At 39.8% G+C, this 26,297-nt stretch overlaps 1 protein-coding gene across 1 annotated transcript in view; it reads right to left on the minus strand.

Moving 5' to 3' along the window:
- The window catches only part of LRMDA (leucine rich melanocyte differentiation associated), a 931,481-nt gene extending 913,610 nt beyond the window's left edge, over positions 1 to 17,871 (minus strand). Inside the window, exons 1-2 of the mRNA XM_026653719.2 lie at positions 17,758 to 17,871; positions 11,368 to 11,468 (exon numbers count right to left, since the gene is read on the minus strand). Coding sequence (XP_026509504.1) covers positions 11,368 to 11,468; positions 17,758 to 17,787 — 131 coding nt within the window. The 5' untranslated portion in view covers positions 17,788 to 17,871. The remainder of the gene's footprint in view (positions 1 to 11,367; positions 11,469 to 17,757) is intronic.
- Between the last annotated feature and the right edge of the window lie 8,426 nt (positions 17,872 to 26,297).

The raw sequence follows: 26,297 nt of genomic DNA on the forward strand, positions 1-26,297 counted from the left end.
ATTTCACCTCTGTCATCTGGTCACCCTACGGGGACCTGAGTCAAGTGGGTCTGTGTCTACATTGCAAAGCAATAGGGTTTGGACCTGGATCCCAGCTTAACTCAAGCTCAGACCCTCAAGCCCTGTAGGGTCCTGGGACCCTGGGTCAGCACAACTACAGTGTAGATGCAAGGGAAGTTATGCTTAAGCCTGGACTCAAGTATGGACATATACTGCAATGCAGACATACCCTATGTTTTCCTGTGCAGTTGGAGACTTATGCACTTTAAGAGTCAGTTCAAAAGCCCACTGAAGTCAGGAGGAGTCTATTTGATTTCAATGGGCTTTGGATGAGGCCCTCTCCATTGTGTAGTTCATAGAATCATAGAAGATTAGGGTTGGAAGAGACCTCAGGAGGTCATCTAGTCCAATCCCCTGCTCAAAGCAGGACCAACCCCAACTAAATCATCCCAGCTACGCTTTGTCAAGCCGGGCCTTAAAAACCTTTAAGGATGGTAACCCATTCCAGTGCTTCCCCATCCTCCTAGTAAAATAGTTTTTTCCTAATATCCAATAGTTTGCATTATTTAACTTCTGATTTACTTTTATGCTTTTAAAGTTGCTTTTGCCTCTTTTAAGCATAACACAAAATCAAATGCCAGCTACCAAACTGTCAATCTGAAAATGCAGCAGTTTTGTGGGCTCTGTTGTATAAAGCATGTCAGTTACGCTTCCTCCAGCAGGTATAAGAGTTAACATGGAGAAAAAACAACTATTATAAGGAAAGGAGATATCTAGATAAGTAGACAGTTGATTTTCCAACTCTGCCTAAGACATTCCTTTCTGAAATAACAGCCGCCCAGATATAAAATGAGTTTAAGAGTCTCAACTCAAGCTCTGATTTGTTTCATTCTTTGGTCAGAGAACTAAATTAAAAGCACATAACTTCACATGACTGGCAGCATCTGCTCAGTGAAAGCTCAGCACTGAGCTATAACACTGCATTAACTATGACCCTAAAGATAGGTATATACATGTCATCGGACATGCTGACTCCTTTTTAGTCTGAAAAATGCATTGGCCTTTCGCATGTCCATGATACAGGTTTTCCTATACTTTTTCCATTAGGTGCGGATTTTTAACCTACAAAAGAATATTCTCCAACATGACTTATGTAATATACAAGATTGCAAAAACAGTATTATCAACCAGACAAAACCACATGGATAAAGAGCACAAACACCACATCGACAGAAGCTGTACTGGAGTTTATATGCCAAATGCCAACAAATTGTTTTCATAGTGAAATCATTCAGTGGGCTATTGGGCAGGGGGGGGGAGAGAATTCCTTCCTCCTCCTACTGGTGGTGAAAACGTGTGTACTATTTCTTTAAATCTGCAGCAGGAACCTAGGCAAGCATGTGGCAGGGGAAGGATATGGGCAGAAGCTCTGCACTGAAGCTGAGAAACAGAGAGGCTTTAGGGATAACGCAGTTTTCCTCCTTCTAGTGAAGTTTCTTGTTCAGTGTTAGATTGCAACTCCCTCAGCTATTCTTCACCCTTGTTACAGGACAGCAGTGATAGAAGAGTGATGGGGCTTTTTGAGAGGGCCAAAAGGGGAAGAAATTCAAAACATAGGTCATGTAATTCTAGAACGGGCTCAAATTTTGTATCTTGTCTACACTAATGATCTTAATGATCTGTACCAGATATTTAAAAAACCTCTTTAGCCTCACAACCACCAGCCAACCAAACAAGAGCAGTCAAGATGCTACTTTAGAGTCTGACATCACTCCTAAAACAATGACAAAACCAAACCAAATACACACACAACTACAAGTGCCCACGTTTCCCTATAGGTGGTAATACACTATCAGTTTAACTGGTGTGCATCTCACCACATTCACCAGTATTCCACAGTAAACATCACTAAAAGGAGTCATGGATTCTGTTCCTCTTCAAGCATTCTTAGTCAAAAAGAATTTCATAAACCCGATCCTAAAAAAAAGAGCTTGTAGGTTTTGATGTTTTTTGTTTGACATTTATTAGTTTTAGCACTCATGGCAGGTGCCAGACATGAGAGAGCTCTAGAGAGAGAAGATCTCCGTTTAGCCAAAGAACAGGTCCAGTACCAGCACTGTGAACTTCCCAACATCACTCTAGCAACATACTTTGATCACAACCTCAGGGGACCAGATCGAGATAAAGAGGTCATTCAGTCTTTGATGGCCCGTTTAGTACTTGGCACCTCTGAGAATGGCAACCAATACAGTTGCTGATTGTTGACAAATGTAGTGGTAGTTTTGCGGTGGACAGTTGTCCACTAGGAACTGTTGTCATTTCACAAAGGCCATCAAACAGCCATCTCAACAGCTTTTGGTCATTACAGTTCTAGCGTTAAGTCCTGGCCCCCCCATGAAGTCATATGTGAGTTTTACTTTCAACTTCAATGGGGACCATGATTTTACCGCTACTTCAAATTTGAACCAACAACCTAGAGATGAAAGCTCTATATCCCCAAAACAATCCAGTCCTCCATATATGAAATGTTATTATTGAATTTAAGGAGACTGTGGTTCGGTTCCATTACCTTTCATTATTTTAGTTTTTAAAATGTCAGAACTGTGTGTATGTGTCGGGGGGCGGGGGAAAGGGAAGGTTAACATTTTTGCTATGACAAACATAAAGCCCTAATAATCCTCCGAAGAATTCTCTACTAAAACCTGTAAAATCCACAGTGACCCAAAAATCTCCAAAAGCAGTTTTCACCCCAACTCTGGAATGTGATATGCTTCAAGATGACTCTTTCCACAACGTTAAACCTTCTTGAGAGAATATAGGACAGAATATAATTCTTTGCTTCTGATCTGACACATACACTAAATCAATGGATAATGGCCAGCACTGGGGGGGGGGCTCGGTGATATATAAACTACAGCATTTTCACAGTCTGTTGCCAGTTACTGACTGTGTGGCCATAAAAAGGCAAGCAAGGATCAATGGACAAGAAGAGCTTCTATTGGGATTTCAAAAGATACTTGTGATATAGTGACATTTTATCAAATAGAAATCAAATATTTTAGACTAAGTTTTATTTCTTTACCTATTTATTATGCATATTTTGAGAGCTGGGAGGAAGAATGTGTGTCCTTGGAGTGGTCAACTGAAATTAAAGTTAGATATAAAAATACAACTTGCACTGTATTGTGCAATTAGTTTACTTGCTGTTGCTTTGTGGCTCAACAGTACACTAATTAGAAGTAATCCACAGCGGGGGGGGGGGGGGAAAAACCACACACAAGCGCATAAGCTACATGCAGATATTTGCAATGTTTATTATATTCAAGCAAAAAATCTTTCCAAAAGACAACTTTCGTAGTCAAGTTTTAAGTTTACCAAATACTAGAACACATACATAGTATTTAACTGGCCATTACTTCTAAAGCTACCGAATATTAAGAAAGTAATCTTTTATTTTTATTTAATTATTTTTACTATATGGTCCAACTTAAAAGATGAGACTTCCCTCATACATTATCCAGATCACATCTACTCCCTCGTGAAATGCTGCTTATCAGAAAGAGGAAGGGGGGGGAAAAAAGACAAAAATAAAGAGGGCACATCACATGATATGTTCTATCTAGATCTACCAGTAATATTGGAATAAATATTGCAGATCAAAATTATACAAGTTGTTGGAAAACCTGGAAGTTCTTTCCCTCCACTCCTCCAACAGATGCATATACTTAATATGCACAAACTTGATAAAGTTCTATCCTAAACAGCTCTCTCTTCACCTTAACATACAAGTGTGAACCATCACCAGATTGGTCTTTAGTCCCATCCAATAGGGTAAGACTAGTTCATAATTATTCTTAATAGAGAGACTTTCTGCATCTATACTGTTTAACATTTACAGACAATGGTTTCTCAGATAAAGTCTCACGTGTTTATTAAATGTAAATGACTCCTTGTATATAAACAAAATAAAATTTTATGACAAAATATTTCATTTAGCAAATTGATTTCCCAATGAATTGAATGTAAAGAAGGACCATGCTATACATTGCTATTGTACATTCAATGATTCCAAGACACTGACAGCATTTTAATGCTTTTTAAAAACATAATACTTCAGGAGATCATGCAATATTTGCACAGGAATAAACTTTAAGTAACTGCCCACACTTCTAAATGAAAACTCACACATTTAAGTTGGACAGATTGCACAATATGTTTCTGATGCTACTTAGTTTTTGCATAACTAAGATTACTTTTCTAGTGTTACGTAATCTCTTTGGTGGGATCAGTGTATATGAGCCAATTTTTAAAGGGCTGTACAGTTTTAAGCTTAAAACTTCTAAACAAGTTATTTTAAAACAAAAATCCTGTTACTATTAAGTATTTTAAAAATCAGAACAGTGATACACAATCTTCAATACATTCATTCTCTTATAATAAACTGCTTGAAAGAAAAAGAGGAAAGTAGAATACATCAACCACCGATCTCCATTACTCTTATTTCAGCCAACACAGTCTATAAATAGGCAATTATAATGTGAATAAATTGAAATACTGTGTCTCTGTTGTGGTCCAAATGGTTGTCTGAACAGCATTTTATTTGAAGAACGGATAAATGAGAGCATATTGTACCAGCACTATTTGACTGTTTGAATAAAGATTCAAGTTCTCTCTTTAGCTACTCTGTGTTGTGCAGTACTGATCAGAGAGAACCAAAAAGTAACAAACCCAGAGCAAAAGTGTATATCTAAATTCAAGCCACACCTAAAGGACGAAAATAATCCACCACTAATTGCTACCATAGCAATGAGCATAGCTGCATTTTCTTCTGTGTAGATACAGAGGTCATGTTTTTTTCTTTAATACTCAGAAAAATTATAAACCATCAACTTTAAAAATTAAGGCACGCATGTTTTGTTTTAGATTCAATATTCAGTCTGATGCAGATAAACAGCAATTTCCCCTTCTCCAATTTCAATCTTTTTCACTTAAACATGTGAAAGGAGTGGGAAAGAGATGCAAGACAGAATAACTTCAAAACACAATCAGGTATTTGTAAACAATACTTTTTTCCTTCAGAAAAATCTGCAACTGCCAGTTGCAAAAGCAGCAGCATGTAAGATAAATCAATTAGCTTGCTAATTTCTCCCCTCTCATTTATTTAGCTCTGCACTGTATTTGTCGTAATTGACTATAATTATGTTAATTACTAACTCCAGTATAATTACTATATTTATTGTCATTGAGCACACTATGTACCCAAAGCAAAGCTGGCATTTGTTGGGCATCAAAAAAAAAAAAGGCGCAAAGTGTCTGGAGGAGTTTTTCTGAAAACTGGCTGATCTACCTTCAGCAAATGAAAGGGCATAAGAGATTTCATGCAATGCTAGTTTGAAAGCACCGGTTCATTAAGGATATTAATTTTCTGATAACTACACATTTAAGCATGACACACTGGAGCAGTATCTACAGGATTTAGCAATTATTAATGCGTGACAGTTTCAAATGCTAAGTGAATCAATTAAACAGCAGCATTCACAATTTGAGAAGAGATAACTGCTTCATAACTGCCTAAGTCTACAATTTTCACATGACAAAAAAGGGCCATTCAGGCTCCTTCAAATCCTGACAGGTCAAGAAAGAAGTTTGAAACAAAAGCACCTTATAACCATCATCTCTCCTCTTTACTTGTCAGATCAACTTTGCTAGTGTCTCTGCTGAAATGGCATCACCATGCCAGCTGCCACAAGGTGATTTTTCATGTCTTGTCAAAGAAATCTTTTATTCTATTTGCTCTGCATTAACATGTTACATTTATTGATCAAGCCCTTTCTGCAGCCACAGCAGGGCACTGTGCTCTTATGCCTAAGGGGGCTTTGATGTCCTGGTGACATTCTAGACCGAATAATGCACATACTAAATGGATTTAATGAAGAAATGTGTTTGTGCATGACAGCTACATTAATAACAGCCCCTCACACTGATAAATATGCAATTGCTACTATTAAGAGTTACCCAATTACAGTGAAAATATTTCTCTACCTTATAAATAAACCCATCAAAAAGTTTTAACAATAGTGCATTTTCTTAAACATTTCTAAACGCTATAAAGATCAGTCTCAAGTCATGCTTTATCTTGATTTTTTTTTTTTTTTAAACTTATGTTGTTCATCTCCCTGTTCTGCGTCTTATTTCAGCAACAATGGCAGGATGGAAAAAGGCAGAAATAAATATAAAACTCTCCTTGGAGCCAAGAAGAACATGCCCTCTAAAATGGGGGACAGATTCTATCTTGAACTTTCACATACATGCAGGCAAGAGGAGCACAGAGGCAAAGAATTTCCTGCTCCCCACCATAGCCCACAGATACAACACTCCACAGGCCCAAAGCCACAAAAGTCATGGAGGAGCATTCCAGAGTAAGAACTAGGGTTCAGGGCTATATTTTTGCATACATGCCCACCCAGCACAACAGTGGCTATTAGCACAGTAAATTATTCATGCTCTGAGCAGAAAATCTGCACCTTGGGGAGGTGGGGAAGATATAGATATATCTCAATAAGCCCAATTATTCGATTAATCTTCCTTCATTGGCAAAGAGCTGAGAAATACCCTTCCCTCCTCTTCAACAATTAAAACCAGAGGGAATTTCTGAAAGGAAAAAGGGAGGAAATCCACAAATTTCAAACACTGAGCAAAGAATTAGATTGGCTTCTCAATTAGTCAATCAGCAATATTATTTAACTTAACATGGCACCCATACAGATCATGTGTGTCACCCAAACACCAGAATCCATTTAATCATTAGTATGAAGAGAAAACTAGCACAGACTCAGCTGAAACAGTAAATCAAACTTCCAATTTTTTTCCCCTCTCTTCAAGCTGATAAAACGTACACGATGGATGGTTACTATCTACAGGTCTCTGCACTTCATCCTACATCTCATCTTCCTGTATCCTCTCTACTTCTCATCTTATCCTCTCTGCTTATTTGCCACTTTGTCTCATTCTCAGCTCTTAGTTACTATCTCCTTTCAGGAAAACCCCTACACAAGGGGCAACTTCTGGCTTCCAGCTCCCCCAACTAACTACCCTCCTTCAAACCCACTTCAGTGAAGCTTGCCAGCAGTCATCTCTTCAACAAACAATGCCTCATTACTTTTGCATTTCAGCTGTTGCCCCCTACATTGTTTGTCTCAAATAAAGACTAGTACACTCGCTTTCTACATATTATGAGAACTATGGACTGAACAGTTTATTGTGCTCTCATTCAGCAGCCATGATTAACACATGTTTTGCTGCCAAATGGAGTATTTAAACATTACTGTGGGCGAAAATAGCTCATTTCTAAGGCTAGAAATTGAAGAATCCTTCTTCTACCACTCCCACCTCCACCCCAAAACAGATTCAAAATGGCTGTCACACTCCGATTATATGACAGAAGATGCCCACACCAATCTAGTGGTAAATATATCTAACAAGAAAAACTGTCATTCCCAACTCTAAGTGTATGAATTTCAAGTCCAGATGAACATATAGGAAATTTAAAAACCCAATGTCATAACAAAAAGAAACACCACTTAGAGTTAAAAGCTTATTTCCAGCCAAGCACCAGAAGGATCTTTAATAATGTGTTATATCTCATTCTTAAAAACATTCTAGAGTCAGCTGAACTGATCTGAATTTTTTTTTTAAATTATGACCTAAACGGGACTGTCATCCCAACCAGAATTGAGAAGAACCAAAGAAACGAATGGAAAGTAACTTCATTTTGTGCATCTCATTAACAATTATTTCCAAGAGACGTGCACAACAGACATCATGATAGCTGCAAGTTCTGTTCACAGCTACTTTCTGAGTTACCATTCTTTATTACAAACCAGCATGCTTGGCTGATCCTTCCCTACTTCTTTGAATGTATCATGTTTGTCAGTCAATCACCAAACACCACTTGCTTTTCACCTACTTTCCACTGACAGCACAGACGCTGTATTTACTTCGTCAAAGGCCTCAAGAATAATTAACTGAGGTACTCACCTACCTGCTGTCTTCATGTCTGCTGTGAAGTTATTTACCGTATATTGCCAGTCAGTACCTGCACAATTCACTGATAAAAAAAAACTGTTCAAGAAGCCACAATATTCTCTATTAAGAAACAAGTCATCTAATGCATCACATTCACCATAATAGAAGCCATTTTGCAATATTTACACAGTATATTAGAAATCTAGCCTCCTACAAAAAAGTTATATTTCCTGGATGAATGTAAGAGGCTGGAGGAGAATCCAATGCCAGAAATCACAAGTCTGGAATCTGCACCATTGCTTCTGGCAATCGAATGTCACCTGGTCAAACAGCAGTGCATAATCCTCTCAGAGGATAAAGCAGAAAATAGCTGCAAGCATCATTATGTTTAATAGATATTTTTCTCTTAATGCTATTTTTCACTGACTAGTTTTATCATAGTGATGTTAAATAAGATGTGATTGCAAGTAATTTAGTTTTAAAAAACAAAGCTTCCTATTGTAATGCATCAATTAAGTTGTCTTACTTTTATTGCTAGATTGAGAGACATCTTTTATCACCCTTTTTGGCCATGTAACTCTTAAGGCATCTTGTCTACTGTGTGAGGATGATCCCTTAGCAAGCTACACCTTGCGTTGCTTCCATTGACATCAATAAAAATAGGACTGGGCCATAAATGAACATATACTACCATTTGTTTCATTCACAATATAAACTGAATTAACAGTTTTCTCTTATCAGATCTCTTTCTTGTTTTCTCCCCATCCTATAATCTTTAATGCACACCAAATGCTAAAAATCTATAAATTTGCAAGCATTCAAGTAGTTAACTGTCTAGCAGATGGTAACCACCATTCCGGTTATATCAGCCATTTCTATATGAGATATGGGATGTTTCCTTTTCTGATACAATAACCTCTCAATGGTCAAAATGCAAAGTTCAAGAACTGTTGTTTAGATTTGTATACAAAAGAAAGGAGGACTATCCCAAATGAAAGCACCCTGCTATAAATTACAAGACAGAAATAAAATTAAACTGCCAGCAGAACACAAAACTCCCCTGATCTTTATTATGACCCCTTGACAGGATGCAATACCATTCCAGTCTTCTGTGGACTGACTGATTTTCTCCCATCAAGCTAAATCTCAATAAAGAAACTTTCTGTATCTTAGCATTCCTTCCTCATTTCCCCAAAAATGGCTTTTAAGGAGACCAAATCAGGCTTTACATTTTCTAATAAAATCACTATTATTAAAATCAGAAAATTCCTCACTATACTACAGCATTGTCAGTTCTTCAAGCAAATGAAATTTGTTTAAGTAGGATGAAAAGATTTCACTGTTGAAAACTACTTCAGCCAAAGCCCATGACATCCCCACCAAACGCACATCACTTAAGGCTATGAACTTTCACAAACTTGTTTTTGGTCTTATGCTATAACCAATGATACACCAGGTTTTCAGAGTACAGTAATCATACCTCAAGTGTTGATTGTATGTGAATTTGTATTTCTATCGTGGCTCAAACAGTAATAAACAAGGGGACCTTATTCTTTTGCTTCTCTTGTTAAAATAAACTAATGCCAGAAGTGACTAGGAGAAGCCATTTTCCTTCTCAACGTAAGCCTTAATTTCCACCATTGCAAGCAGCCAACTGTCCTCACAGTTTTAGCGATTACAGTTTCATTCCATCCACTGCAGGATTAAGCCTTTTGAATGGTATCACAAAGTGTCACTATCCTAGATCGAAGGTGAGCAAGGAGATAAATGGGCAGATTTTAGGGTAACATACTTACCTCATAGTCCATTTGAGGTCTACTATCTATTTTCTCCCTCTTCCCTAAGAGGATTTCCCTCCTAGCGAGGATACTATTCAAGAGTATTGCGAGGGGTTCCCCCCCCCAAATGCATTGGCAACTTCAGTGCACTTTGTTCCTGTGCAAATCTTCTTTAAGATTACATTACAAACGAGTGCTGCTTAAATATTTCAGGAATAAACTAAATGTTTGAAAGGAATTACTCTTCAAAATCTACAAAACACAAAGAACAAAGTCTTTGTCCAGGTCCATTACTTTGGTAAATCCAAGAACAGAAGAGTAATCCTGTTGTTTAAGCATTAAAAACACATGTACATGAGGAACATTAGAAGTGTTTTGAGAAGCAGCAGCAGTTTCTGTACAATCCCATTAACAAATTTGTGTTTCATGTTCACAGTTTGTTTTGGTTTAGAGGACATCCTTCTCAGTGAAAGTAAGTAGAATGTTAGATAATAAGAGTCATTAGTATTTACAATGCACAGACTGTTCTTCAATGCCTGTTTTGCTCCGCTATCTCTTGCGTATCTGAGATCATAATCAGTCCTTCAGAGTTTACAGTGAAACAGGATATCATCTATAATAAATTAAAAACAGTAGCTAACACTTATTAGAAGAACAAGATTCTACAGTCTTGCTTTCAACTGAAAATTTTTAGAAGTAGGCTTAGGGTCTGCTCCAATTGAAGCCCATGGAAATAAGACCATTACCACATTTGGAGGGAAAAAACCTGCTTATGCCAAAGCAAAGTGTGGAATTCCAAATTTGGAAAGTGTAACCTTTATACAACAGCCCAGTAAAACTTAAGGATGAAGTCAATGGGTTCTATTCAAAACTGCTGTAAAATTCAATGCAGGTTAAAGAAAAACGTCTCCTTTCAATAGGTTTTTTGCACAATCCTATGGAATTCTTTATTTTGAATTAAATTTTAGAGGCCTTCTCCATAAGAAGAGTTTTGTTTTAAGAGTTAAAAAAATATATATATTGATGCCTAGATTGTATTAATTCATTTTAACACACCATCTGGGAAGACAATATCCCAGAACTTTGAAGATCACAACTGTAAACATGCAAGGAAGATGGGGTAAAGGAGAGCACACTTACTTGTAACTTTGCTACTGGTGAAGCACTGTTGGACTCATTCTCCATTTTTTGCCCCACAGAAAAATGTTGTTTTGCTTGTTTTCCAGCAAAGAGCAAATAAAAACAATGCAAACTTTGCATTGTGTATTATTTGGATTGATGCTAAAAGCTTTTGATAGACTTGCCTGTTCATTATTCCTCCACACATACCAAACGTGTTAAATAGAAGATAAATGTCTATAAAAACAGTACCACTATTTTAAAATAGCAATATATGATTTGATAACAATTAAGACAATTTGATATACTTTTTTTATCCTTATCCAAATAGAAAGGACATGCATATAGCAACTGAAAATATGAAAAGGTGGGAAATATTTCACTTTTGGCAGCACAGCCTAATTCTGCTCATACTGCACTTGAGAAACCAAACATTGTCACATACCTTAACAAGTTGAAACTGAGGTCTAGCCTTTTTGCAATACCTCCATATTTTCTTCCTAGAAATTCTGGAATTTCTTTGCAATCTTGACTAATGTAGGACACCTGCAAATTAAAAAGAGGAACTATTTAATAAATGAACAATTTATAGTTTCTCATACTGCTTCTTCTCATTGATCTAATGACATGGCAAATAAAACAACAACAGTCACTACTACCTTCCAAGCTACATCAGCTTCAATGCTATGGACTCCACCCAGAGTCTCACTTTTCTTCCACTATGATCAGCTTAACAGTTATTAATTCATAGCCGAATGTAAATTGGGTTGGGATTTCCTACCTTGGGGAAATCCATGTTTGCTGGCATGTTAGTAATTTAATTTAGAATATAATATTTCCCATTAATACTGGTCAAAAGTGAATAAGGATTTTTGGGTGCCCAATTTGAGGCACCTTAGATGGAACTGATTTTCAGAAGGCTCAACACTTTCTAAACCCTTTGATGCATCTCAGGTCAGGCACCCAAAATGTGATGAACCAAAATCATTGTTACTTCTGAAAATTTAGGCCAGAATTTCAAAGCACGGTACAGTCAGTCAGTCCTCACAACATCCCTGAGGCAGATATTATCCCCATTTGTATAACTGTGAAACATCAGAAAGGCCAAGTAAATTGCCAATTACTAGCAACGAAGCTAACATCATAGCAAATCAGCTCCAAAACTAAGCTAAACCCTCAGAAGTTCCTGGTTCACAGTCCTGTGCTCAGACAATACCGCGCCCTTGTTTATAATATTTTTTTAGGGAAACTGTTGGTAGCAAAGTACGTAGGCTACTAGGATTTGTCTCTGAGCCAGGATGAAGTGGCCAATGATACCTCCCCAATATCCCCACACAGTAGGATGGCAATGTTTATATATCCTGCTACACTCCAAAAATTGTGGTTGAAGTCTTAGTGGGGAGTCTTGGAAGGAATGAGACCTAAAACAAAGAGCAGGAATGCCAGACATTAGCTATAATGAATTCTAGATCTAGGCTGGATCATCTCTCCAGTAAGCCACTTACACTGAGGAAATGGCAACCCTGTCTAGCTACTAAAAATCAACAGAATTATGAAAAAAATAAAAGCTGACATTTGTAAGTTTTGCACTGCAGGAATCCTGCCTTTTATGACAACTTGCTGCTTAGTTGGGTCTCACAATATTTAATTCTAAGCAATTGAAATGCTAAGTTAGAGTCCCCTTTACAGTTGGTCTACAAAATGTCCAACCATTAAAATTCCAGATAAGGAACAAATTAACAACAAAAGTAATTCATGTTCTGTTTTGATAATATTTCATGTTCTCTGAAATATAATCAACCCTACGGGACAACTTGCCAATGTATTCTTCACCTTTACAAATCATCCCTGTGTTTCATCCAGTCTTAAAACGCCTGCAATCTGATAATACAATATTGCATCCCCTTTAATTCATTCTTATTCAGTAACTTCAACTGAGAAAGATAGCTGACTACAGTGAAGTAATTTTTTACTTTGAATACATGAGCTGAACAATAGAGACCTCAAAGTTCAGCCTAGCAATTTCTTCCCTCTTCTTCATGACATCTTTCATCATGGCTCTTGCAATAAATTCTAGTACCAAGACACAGACTTGCCTTTTAGAACTACAAGGAGGAAGAAGAAAAGGGATTTCTTGGATAGCTGACATCCTAATAACTTGGAAATATTGGAAGCCCTCTTTTAAAAAAAACAAACAAACAAACAAAAAAAACACACAATAAATATCATCTTACATGCATACGTCTTACTTGTATAATGCCTTTCATCCCAAAGGACCATAAAGCACTTTACAAGATACATGCACATGCACAGACATCTATTTTAATAAATAGATGATTCAGTCAATCCACCACTGAAACGCAGCCACCTCTGAGGTGAAATGTACACTACGATTTTGCCCCCCAAGATCACAAAAGAGATCGGGACAGCAAGTGAAGGATAATTTCAGTAGTAGAAATAAAAGGGGAATTTGGTGGTCTCAAGTCTAGGGGACACAGTAAAAGACTGGGAGTCAGAAGATATCTATTTTAATCCCAGCTCTGGCATCAATTCACTGTGTGGCCTCAGTCAAATCACTAAAGGCCTAATTTGCTCAACCCATCTGAAGATTCGACTCTTGACCTCTCTCTGACCACGCCGAGTGCATGCTCCCAAAGCGTGGTGACATTTCCATATTCTTTAGCCTCTGTATTGGTGGAGCCTACGTATTGGTAACCAGATGGGTTCCTAAAATTAATGGGAATACATGTCATTTAGACTCTGCCCTTCCTCTCCCTGTCATTTTTTGCAGGGGGGGAGCAAGATACCTCAGGAATGATGAACTCCTGAGCACTTGTACTTCCTTCACGATCATCTGGCATTCTTTCTAAAACAGAAGGGATCTTAAACTTCGGTCTCCTAGTCAAATCCAGTTTGGGTAAAGACAACACATTCTGCTCAAATTATGCTAATGCAAAGTATTATACTATTAACACAGTGTTTTACCAAGGATTTAAGAACATTAATTAAAGCCTCTCAGCACCTTTATAAGGTATTATCTCCATGAAACTTTGGTTCACAGACCTGTAGAAAACTTTCAATTTTTGCTTTATAAGAAGTTATTCACAAATCTGATTGCAGGTAAAATTTCTTACATTTCCACCAGCTTCTCAGGGCAAGGGTGAAATTCCATACCCGAGACAGAAAAGTGAATTCCTGACCATTCACCGTATTCACAGTGGAAGCAGCTTCTTGCATTAAATTTTTTTTTTTTTAATTTAAAACTTACTTTTTCAGTGAGGAATTCCCCCCCCCCCCCAACTTAATTTTAGTTGGGTATCAGTGTCTGCCCAACCTGAGTGCCACACATTGCAGTAGGACTCAACATCAGGGGAAGAATGCTTCCTGAAAAGACTTTTCAAACCACTCGAAAGGCAGTATTGACATTCACTATAAGAATCCAGATTATAATAGTACTACTATAGATTAAACTTCTTATGGAGAAAGGCAACACCGTGATAATAGGATCCTCATCCATCACTAGAACTCCCAGGTGCTATGGTAATGCCAGTAATGTATTAATAAGATTTCTCCAAAATTGTTTTTACTTCCAGCTCAAAACAATTTACCAGGAATCAATACAAGCTATTGTCCCTGCCATGTCCCTGCCATATCCCCCCCTCCGCTGCCCCACTTCCTTCATAGCAAGGATCAGCCTTCAAGTACTGGTCCCTCAACATTCCCATTGCTCATAGATACTGAAATGAATGGTGGCTGTCCAGCCCACTGCAATACCTAGGTAGAGTGGAGCACCATAATGACCAAGTCTCATTCCTTTGCTCTTTTGGATATAAGGCTGCTTTTTATTGTCAATAAAACTGCTCCCCAGATATCCTATAAACCAACAAGGTTGAGGGGACTGGAAAATGCTGAGGATCAGTAATTGAGTCCAGAACCTTCCATATCTAGTTTTCTAGTTCAAATCCAAATCAGGGTTGGTAGTAACCAAAAGTTGTTGCTATCTGACAGCTGTTTGGTGCCCTATATGGGGTAACCAACCTGGACCAAGTTTAGAAAGTTTATAATAAAACCCCAAATAAGGAGGGTTGTGTGATATTTCAGGTTTTATTGTGAATGTTTCACACCATTATAGTTATTGATAAGTTAGGGAAGAATTTGGGGTTTTTTAAACACACATTTTAAATTGACATTGTCACCTTCACTAGCTTCACTTGCCCCTCTTTCCTCACATAGTTTCTGTACTGGAGAGCATAACGCAAGTTACCTTTATTGTGACCATTTTACAATGACATTGCATTGTGAGCAGTGTGGTTACACTCAATACAGTGTCATTAATTCAATGAAGAATGTTTCCAAATAGTATATATCATCTTTAAATTTTATGAAAAATCCTGATGCACTGATGCACTCTCACTGCCACAGAAATATACATCTGGAGAGTGTTACTAGTCAGTTAAGCATTATCCTGCATACTGCTAGAAGCTCATGTGTTCTCCTGTTAATTGAGAATTGTGAAGAGAGAATCAGATATTAAAAATACATTGTAGCAAATATTCATATGTGATGTCTGAAAGAGAGTCATGTTTTGAAACAAACTTCATACCACTCAGAACACATTCAAATTACGAAAATATTTAGTTTAGTAGGGATATGATCAGCCTCTAGGGAAGGAAGAATCATCCATTCCATGCCACAGCACACCACAATGACCACAGAAGCAGTTTCTTACAACGGCTGCAAAGTTAGCCAATTGCCTGCATAATCACCATTTCTAGAAGCAATACATGGAATTCACTTAACTAAAATATCTGTAAAAGGAATGATCCTATTAGAGAAATGTTTAGCTGTAAAGCACTCTTGGTACAATGATGTAGTATTTTCATATAAAAGGTGTTTTGTTTTTTAAAAGGTCAGACCAAAAAACAGGGCACACACTAATTCTTAAGTGGGAAATTTAAAGCCAAAGGAGTGAGTTTGGTGCCTGACTCCCACAGAAAAGCAATGGAAGTTGGGTTCCTTACTCCCCTTTGAAAGTCTCCCCATAAGCAAATGACATTATAATATGAAGAACATGTGTTTCTCTGCTAAAAGTAAGCACAGTGAACACATTTTATTCCCCTCCCCCCTCATATTTTCATTTATTTTTTAAAGAAATCAGTGATTTTGGAACAGGTGAAAACCTTTAGAAAGGGGAGTCCTCTAATCATCCATAAAAAATTATACAGATCAATAATAATATAAGCTTTCTCCCTCCATGCACACAGCCCTTGCGGTAGGATTTATCTTCTTTGTACACCTCGTCCTCGAAAAGGTCAAAGGACTATGCACTCTCCGTGGCTTATTCAAACTTAGCTGACAGTCTGGGTCCTATTAGTGACAAGGGTGATAGTGGTTTCTCTCAACAGGTGTAAATTGTCACTGAAGCTAATGGAGAAGATGACAATTTACACCAGCTGAAGATCTCAAAAGATGCCCTCACAAGCTAAAGACAGTGAAGCACTACCAATGTGGGTGAAATTGAACCCATGACCTATTTATTTATAGGCTTTTCTATTACCTGAAAAGCTCCATAAACTCATTCCCAACTCTTGAGCTCTCCAGACAATAGATCATTACAGCGCCTGACACAAGCCACAGAAAGGGAAACTTCTATTTCAGGTAAAATGACAAGTATCAGGGGTTTTACAGAGATACAAAAGGCGATAAAAAGTTATTTCCTTTTCAAATCTTGTATGCACTATGGATACATATTGTATATCTATGTACGGACAGACTGTGGGAATGCCTCAGCAAAACATACAGCTGCACTGAAGTGGTTAACAATTATACTTAACTCCACAGGTGTGGTCAGTAAACTGTCTTTAGAAGCAATAATTCACTGTATTAATTTCACAACAGCTGCATGTGATGTGATTTATTTATTTTATTTATTTTTACAAACAACTTTCTCCTACCATTGCGTGAGCAACATCGGATCTGAAACACATTCTAAGTGCTCCTCATGGAAACACATTTAAAAACATATCCATTGTAAATACAACAATTAAAGAAACAATGCACTACCAGTTGGGGGGGGAGGTGGGAGAGAATCTGGAGTTTGTACCATTAGTAGATTATGGGTCTTTCATGTAAGAGAAACATACTAATAACAACCTCTCAGGAGTAAAAGCATTTTGTATTTACACCTGGACAGACAATTATGTTCATAAGAGTTTATTTAAAGTAAGTGATACATTTTATTAGAGTATAAAGTGAAGGTAAACTTCATGAGTCTAACCCCAGCAAAAGCAAGTGACTAAAGCAATTTTTCAGTGCAATTTTTTTCCCCCTCCAGTAACTTAACCTGCATGAACACTGAACAAGTAAAAACTAAACTCCAGAGGTTTGATTCACCTTTAACCTCTCTAGAATAGCTTCTCCCAGCCCCCACATGCCCTTTGCACCATTAATTGCAAGTAAGAAAGGATAGGGTTGGTTTTTTGTTTGGTTGGTTGGTGGGGTTTTTTGGTTTTTTTTAAAGTTACTGAAAAATAGTCAGGCAGGCCTGGTACCACCACCAGACAGGCTCTCCACGTTAAAGGAAAGACAAGGTGTGGAAGAGGGGCAATTCTCTGCGCAACGAGAGGCAGCATAAATAAATAAATAAATCGGGCTCTTTCCGGGGGGGGGGGGGGATTACAAGTAAAAACAACCACAAGCACGGGGCTATCTCCAACTACAAATAAAACTTGCCCTGAAGAGACGGACCAGACACACGCACGCTGTAGAAGAGAAAGGAAAGTCCCGCCAAAAGTGCTACTGCTGGATTTGCAAACAGCTGGACACAGACACTTACTTGAGCTCCATTTCCCACGACCCCTGCCATCTCTGCACACTACACACGGCCTGGGCTATGCCCCCTCAGCTGCAACCCTCTTGGGACAAGGGGAAATGTAGCTAGCTGCAGGGTTTGGGTTCAATCGGGGGGGGCTCTGCTTTTGGGGGGGGCGGGGGTCAGTCACTCAGCGTTTCTCTCTCTGCCTCTATTAAGGGCTCAGCAGCTGCAGCTGCTACTTCCTCACTCGTCAGCTGATCCTGAGCGGAAGCATGGCTCGGCTCTGCTAATACAGCTGCCTGCTCCACTTGCGAACCGGCGCTGCAATGCAAAGCCCGGCTCTGTTCACAGGGTCTGCCCGCGACCTGCTGGTAGGTTCGCCCCGACAGAACCTCTCTACTGGGAGGTGGAGCCGGGGGTAGTAGGGCTGCCCCTCCCCCCAGGCCTGGGCTGAGCTGAGGGAGATGGGGGCTTCCCACACAGAGCCCCCGGCGGGGGGTATAGGGGCTTCCTTTGGGTTGCCACCTTCAAAATGCAGAAGAACCCAGCCACTCTCCCCTACTGCCAAAAATCAGCTACGAGCCCCCCCCCCCCCCACCACCACCACCACCACCAACAACAGGGGTCCCAGCATCCCAGGGCTAGCTACTTGTTAGCAAAAATGTTTTAAATAACTGCTTTACACACACAAAAACCATCCCCAGGACTGGTCTGAGAAAGAAGTACTGTAACTGACTGCTTAAGTCCTTGCTGTCCAGCATTGGTTTGTTCTCCCACTGTGGTAGCAGAGACAATGGACAGTTGTCATAGATTCAAATTCCTTCCCCTACCTCCTTCACCAGCAGAAGTGGGATCTCCCAGCCAATTCAGTAATTTGGGGCCCCAAAACATCAAGATGGTTTTGAAAGTCAATGAAAAATCCCACTATATTTTACAGTAAAATCCTATGCCACTGTAGTGATGTTAGTCATAGATAGAGTTTGGAACTAGTTCTTGGAGAACACTTGTTTGTTTGCATTCAATAAGATCCTACCAGAAATACATTTAGAATTCTCTCGTAAAGGCATGGCAAATTTGTAGGAATGTGTTGCTCCCTAATCACAAGCCTTGAAGAACGGCAAACTGTTCCCTTGGCAATGAGGCAGGAGTGACCTTGTTCTGGGTCTATGTTTGGAAAACTTATTGGCTAACCTGACATCATCTTTGCAGCTGGTGTTCACGCGCTCAAGAGATGGGTTTGTAATCTTATGCTCATGTATACTGCCTGCCTTCTGAATGGGCAAGAATGTAACCACTCAGATAAGTTGTAAACAAAGTAAGGAGAAGAATAAAAACCCCAGGAAAAGTTTTCCTGGGAGGCTTTTTTGCAGGAGGCTTGAAAAGTTCTCTGGCTACCAACAAACCTGGTGTTCTGTTTCCTTTCCTGCGTTGTCACCACACAAATTAGTCCTTACAGAAACCGACCCACGAAAATCTGGGCTACCGCTATAGATGGGTGGCATCGCTAAAAATGGGTTGGATGGAATAGGGCTATTGAAGGCTTCCTGTAAGGATCTCAAACCAGATTTTTGAAGGCAATTAGGTACCTAAAGATGCAGACCTAAAGATTCCTATTGGGAATTTTAAAAGTGCATAGGCAACTAATGCCCATAGACACATAAGTACTTTTGCAATACCACTCAGCACCTATCTAATCTTTAGGTGCCTAAATACCTTTAAAAACCTACTCCCTTCTCTCTATTGATAATCTATAGTTCAGAGTGTGACAGCTATAGCAAGTTCCTGCCATATCCTTTGAAAAACCTTATTGAAATAAGTTTAAGTTTCTTTGGAGTCCGCTGTATTAAATGACAAGTTTATGTATTATTGTAGGCCAGGAATGTATGTAACCTTTCTAGGAAGGAGATATGACAGATGTGAGGCCTGGGAGTTAACAGGACTATATTGAAAATGTGCCAGAGAAGAATGGACTTTGGGGACAACAAATCTTAAATGAATTTCCTGGGGAATCCCTAGGGAGAGGTTAAGGAAAAGTCCCCACTTCTAGTTATGCAAAAACCTAGCCAGTTGAAGCTATGCCCTGAGGAGAAAGTGACTGTCTGCTGGTAACCTGTTCCTGGAGATCAAAAGTCCAAGCTATATGAAGAAACAGCTAAATTGCCCAGACTGTGTCCTGGTATGAACTTGTATCCAGAAGGAAAACCCAACTGTGGATTTGAAGGACTGACACCTACCCAAGCCCAAGGATGGAGTTGGGGTGGTCTCTAGAAAGGTTGTTAGCATGCATGTAAGTTATTTTATTGTTTGTAATATGCTTACTGTGTAATGCTTTCACCTTAAGAATAAATGAAGTTGCTTAGAAAGAGCAGTGTGGTAATTTGTAACTCCTGGCAATTGCGCTGTTCATAGGCTTCAAAGAGAAAGCAAAGAGCAGTCTTGGGCTGTTTACGCAGTCTGGCTTGCTGGAGGTGTAGGCAGAGAACTATGCAGCCTTAAAGATTCCCCAGTCATTTGAAGGAGTGAGGCACAGGTCTTTGCTCAAGAGGAGTGATGGCTGGGAGGCAGAAGCCTGAAAGTGACCACAGATGGGGAGCCCAGGTGCAGTTGCCCTGAAACTGTGATACAGATAATTTCTGCAGAAATCATGGGAAGTTTCAGAGAGGATATAAGTTTTGTGTGCGCCCCTTGAGGTGGATATACAGCACTCTGAAAAACTGTCTTTGTAGTTCATTCAATGAAACAGTGAAAACTAATAATGTACTTGCTGCTCTGTCTCTTAACCCTATCAGGAAGTATAGTAGATACAGCTGTGGCATCGTTTCTTCACTACAGTCTTATTCTCTCCTTTTCCTCTGGCTATTCTGGAGGGAACTGAGAACAAATAGGTTAAGGACAATTTAAACACTTTTATTTATCTTTTTTATTTTTCCCAGTGCATTTGTATTTAACATGTTAAGAACAAGAATATACATAACTAATCAACAAATCACTTCTGGCCTGCTTTTCCATTGCCTTGCCCTTTGTGTAATTTGCCCTAAGTGCTTAGTGGCTGCCAAACACTGCCAAATCAGGAACCACTGATGGAAAGCAGCCCCCCAAGCCAGTACTTAAGCACACACCCAACCAGTACCCAATTAAAGAATTTAGGGGCCCCACAAAACTATGGCAATTTCTCCCTCCTGCTTCCATACTCCCTGTCCCCAAGGATGGGAAGCCCTGTGGAAGAGCAGGTCCTGCCCCTGGCAAATCCCAGGGGGTGAGGATAGGGAGCCCACCCCACAGTGGCTCTTGTCCCACGAGGCTGGTTCAGCTCCCCTTTCTGGGCTGTTGACTCTGGCCCACTGTGCATTATGCCCCAGCCCATCCCTACCCTGGCCCTGGCCAGGTGTATCTCCCCTCAGTGGCTGGAGCCCCCCTGAGATGGGGTCCCTGTGCAAGTGCAATTTGGTTGATCCAAGCCTATGAGTAACTTTAACCACATGAGTAGTCCATTTGAAGTCATGCTTAAAATTAGGCACATGCTTAAGTACCTTGCTAACTGGAGTCTTAATTTATTCTCCCAGTGTGGAGAGAATCCCCTCAATGGCATAGGGTAGCTCTATACCACCCACTCTTGCCCCACCAGCATAGAGGTCAGATCAGGGATATGCCTGAGGATGAGAGAGAATGACTAGAGCCCAAAAGCTCTCCAGTGAATCAGCTGGAACAATCCTTTAGGAGCCAGCGCAAGAGGCCAGAAGTTAAAGGAGCCCTCAGACTTCTCTAATTTTCACCAGGGGCCAAACCGGCCCCCAAAAAGCAATCTGATCAGGTAATTTAAAGTCTCCCCCTCAGGTCCTTCACTAGTCAAGTATGATTAAATAAAATGATAACATTTAACTACCCTTCTCAGTCACTTTCATCATCATGTTCCTATTACACCTCTGGTGTTTAGGGCAGTGACAAAGCTCCTCCACTCCTGTCAGTTTCTGGCAAGTCTTTCAATGGTTCCCCAGCTGTGCCCCAAGTTTTTCAGCTCGGCTTCCACAGCTCTTCACCATGTTGTTTTTGAGTGGCCTCGTTTTCACTTGCCTTCAGGTGTCCATCTTATTGCTATTCTGGTGATGGAATCAGTTTCCCTCTGAAGCACATGACCGATCCATCTCTAATGCCTCCTGGCAATGATGGTGCTCAGATCCTCTTGGATGCACTGTGTCAATAGATCTTGGTTTGAGATTGTTCTGGGCCAAAAGATACAGAGGATTTTTCTGAGGCAGATTGTATGGAATGAAGACAGTTTGGATATGTCATACTTTCTCATTTCCCAGAATTCGGCACTATAAAGTAGTGTTGAAAGTATTCAGGGCTGATAAATCTTGAGTTTGATTTTGATGTTGTTTTTTGATGATTTCCAGACTGTATTTAAGCTCCTGAAGGTGTTCCTGGCTTTATTGATTTTGTTCCAGATGTCCTGGCTGATGGTGTTGCCCAAGTATGTGATGTTTCTACAGTGCAGTCACTTTGCACAGGTGTAATTGATTCTCTATTGCTTTGTATCTTGTGTAGTTAGGCCCTTCAGTTATGGTGAATAAACACTTCTAGATACAGTATTTTTATCTATCTATCTATCTATCACGCACTAAGAGAATTTCTGCATCAAGGCCTATTTGCTAGTTCAATCAACCACTCAGCATGCTTTTGACAAACTGTACATGTATTTATTTTTGGATTATACAAAGTCAGCAAATTACATATGACAAGAACAACACATTCTATCAGGATTATTGTGAAAACAGAGCAAATAGCCTACTTTCTACCCTCCCTTTATCTCCCACCTCTTTTTACCTCTTTCTTTACACTGATGAAATGGAGAGCAAAATGTGGCCATTATCAATTTTATTTGTAGAGTACCATAGGCCATTTGGTATATGTAGACAAAATCCCTGGACTGGAGAATCAATTTTAAACTTCAAAAAGGAGAAGGTCTTTTGAACTGAAAAATGGACATCTTAATTTAGAAAGTGTCCAAATGTGCCATTTGACAATTTAAAAACTTTTTTCCAAAAAATTTTCAGAGAAAATTTATCAACATTGACTTTTTCCACAATAAGTTAATTGTAATGAATCAGTATTTTCCACCAAAAAAAAAAAAAACTTATCATGGAAAAATTCCTGACCAGCTCTGGCAATTGTCATTTTGCACATGCAGAAAATTTGGCCCCAAAATTATCAAAACAATACTTGATTGGTTGGCAGCCATATCTAAACATGCTTAAGAGGAAGCATGTTTGTCCTTGTCTTTATTTTTTTTTTTTTTTTAAGTTTCTGCAATAGTCACTACATGTTTAGTGCAAATGAAACCAGTTTAGCCCAAAGAGCAGAACTTAGTGGAGTAGGGGCATTTTTATCAGTGTCACCCACAGAAAGTGGAACATATTTAGATGTATTCAGGTAGTTGCACCTGCTTTGTATCCCAAATACTTCAAAGTTGAATGGTGCTTGATGTCCAAACTAATTAACTTAAAATGTCTCCCTTGGGATAGCAACACCAGCTTTCAGTACCACTGCTGTGAAGTTGGGAGAGGGGGGAATAAATATGATGAAAGCAAGATAAAAGTACAACAAAATATGCTGTTCAAGTGCACTGAGCAGGCCAGAAAGGAGAATAATGGCCTTATCTACAGCTCCCTCAATCTGCATTGGGTGGAAGTAAAATCTCCCTCCCAGTCTCTAATCTATTGTTGCTATCCCCACTTACATGCAGTGTACCAACCATTGATAACCAAGTTTAAGCAGTATGAAAAGCCTTTAATGCATGTACAGACAATACACCAATATACCTTATTACATGGACTATGTTGGTGTGACAGTGTGATATATTAGTGCTATGACACTTGGGGCTAAGGACATCCAAACTGGTTGTGTTTGTTGTTGGGAGGTTTTTTTGTTTGTTTTGTTTTTTGCACCCACAGGATTAAGATGACTGCAGTGTGATCTTTTTCAAAACATTGAATGCACATGCCTGCCTGTTTGTCAACTCTACAACAAAGCTGCTGTCAAACTGGAAAAACAGCCAATGAGAAGTGATGGATATGTAATATACCATCCAAGCACTGGCCTCTATAATGCATCTGCACTGGTGTGAATATGACACCCTTAGTCAATGGCCCTGCCTTATCCTTCTCCATTTTTCTAGAGCACAAAATATTCGCCTGCAGAGAGAAAGAAATCGATGCTTTCACTTTCACTCTGAGTTCGAATCTCAATCAGATTTTTGCCCTTTCCCACAACAGGGTGGCGGCTTGTCTTGGCTGAAGCATTTCCTAATTAATTAAGTTGATTCTCTTTAGCATCTTTAATTAATTCCTCCTCCACTCCACTGTAAATAAAGAAATTGGCATGTGATATGAATTGCAGATAGCTCAATAGCGATGCACCCATCTTAAATACAGAAGGATTTCACATTTCATTTACAGATGGCACAGGGAAGGAAGATCACATAGATGCTAGAGAGATGTCTAATTTGCTGCCTCTTCTAAACAAATTCACTGTTTGAGCCAGACTCAATATACTCTGCCCTGAGTCTAGGGTGACCAGATGTCCCAATTTTATAGGGACAGTCCTGATATTTGGGTATTTTTCTTATATAGGTGCCTATTACCCCCCACACTCTGTCCCAATTTTTCATACTTGCTATCTGGTCACCCTACCTGAGTCACAATATGACTCTACATTTTTCTGCATATCTGGTTAGGGCTCAAGTGCCTCCACATAAAAAAAAAACAACCTTCCTTGCCAGGTTTTTATTATTTCTTCATATCAGATGGCGTGCAATGTGATATCAGCATGTGGATGGTGTCTGAGTGCACAGATCAAGCTTGCTATCAAGCACAGATCACTATTTTCTTCCATGGCAACCTTAATTTGAGCACTTCCCAACTTCTTTTGAGTGCTTGTGCTTTGTAACTCTACTAACATTCTTTTAATGTAGCATTTTGGTATAGAACATATATCTTTACCACTCACGAATAATGCAGTACTGTAAGCATGAGCTGAGTGCTTTGAAAGATGTCAGGATACAAAGTCCTTCCTCTTGCTACCACATGTAGTGATGTTGAATACATCTACGTATTACTACATTTTAAAAAATTGATATAAAAAAAGTTATTTGGGCAGCAAAGTCAAGAGCTTGACAATTAAGAAATGCCAGAATTAAGGTGATTCCCCTCCCCTACAGGACCCCTGCCTCATTCAGCACACAGGATAAATAGTGCTAAGGAAATGTAACCTGATTGTATAATGCAGTGGTTTTCAACCTGTGGTCCGCAGACCCCTGGAGGACTGCAGACTATGTCTAATGTTTCCAAAGGGGTCTGTACCTCCATCTGAAAGTTATTAAGGGTCTGCAAATGAAAAAAAGTTGAAAACTGCTGGTATAATGAATCACTCACTCTCACTCTATTTATATAGCCCCATTACAATGGTATCTGAGCACCTCACACTCACCACTCGGAGGAAGTTAAGTGATCCCCTTTTTACTGATGGGGAATTAAGGCACAGAGACTGTCCCCCTGCCTGGTAATGCCCTAGCCATTAGACCATGCAGTGATGCTAGCAGACCAGGTGCCAGCTCATGCCAAGGGCCCTAGGCCACACTGAACACTGACAAATGCATAGTTGGACACCAGTCTGGCTCACCTGTGTGTTAGTATTGTTAAAATAGGTATTAGAGATATGAAAATGTGTTTAGACTTTATGAAATGCTTGTGAGTCGCTGCATGCATTCATCTTGCTTATATCTATATCCCATTTTATAAGGTCATATTTAAGTGTTTTCTCTGAAACTGTAATACTCCCTCCCCCCGCCCCAGTCAGGAGAGCAGCATTGCCAAGGCCGGGTCTACACCACAGAGTTAGGTCGATGAGAGGCAGCTTATATCGACCTAACTCTGTAAGTGTCCACATTAAAATATTGCTCCTGCCTACATAACTCACCCACTATGCTGACTTAATAACTCCACCTCTGTGAGAGGTGCAGTACTTAGGTCAACACAGTGTCAGTGTAGCTACTGTATTACTTTTATCGACTTTAATGGCCTCCAGGAGCTGTCCCACAATGCCCCACGGTGACTGATTTGATCACCATTTTGAACTTCACTGCCCGGCAGCTATGTTCCCTGTAAGCTGTGCGGCTGCGCAGCAGGCTCTCAAGGGCTGTGCAGGCAGGCGGGGAGAGAAGTCCCTCCCCCGGCCCGGCCCAGCCCTGCTGGAGCTGCTGCAGCCGGGGAGAAGCACATCTCACCTGGTCCCGAGTTGCTGCGGCGAGAGAGGGCTGGGGGGAGTCCTCTCTCCTCACCTCAGCCCTGAGACAGCCAGCCCAAACCCCTAATCCCCCCACCCCAACCCGCTGCCCTAGTCCTGAGCCCCCTCCTGCACCCCAATCCCCTCATCCTAGCCCCACCCCAGATCCCACACCTCCAGCCAGAGCCCTCACCCCCCCTGCACCTCAAACCTCTGCCCCAGCCCCAGCCCCAAGCCCCTTCCCACACTCTGAACCCCTCAACCCCCACCTCCGCCACACA

This window comes from Terrapene carolina, unplaced genomic scaffold (assembly GCF_002925995.2).
Source record: "Terrapene carolina triunguis isolate 2854851 unplaced genomic scaffold, T_m_triunguis-2.0 Scaffold147, whole genome shotgun sequence".
NCBI classification, from domain to species: domain Eukaryota; kingdom Metazoa; phylum Chordata; order Testudines; family Emydidae; genus Terrapene; species Terrapene triunguis.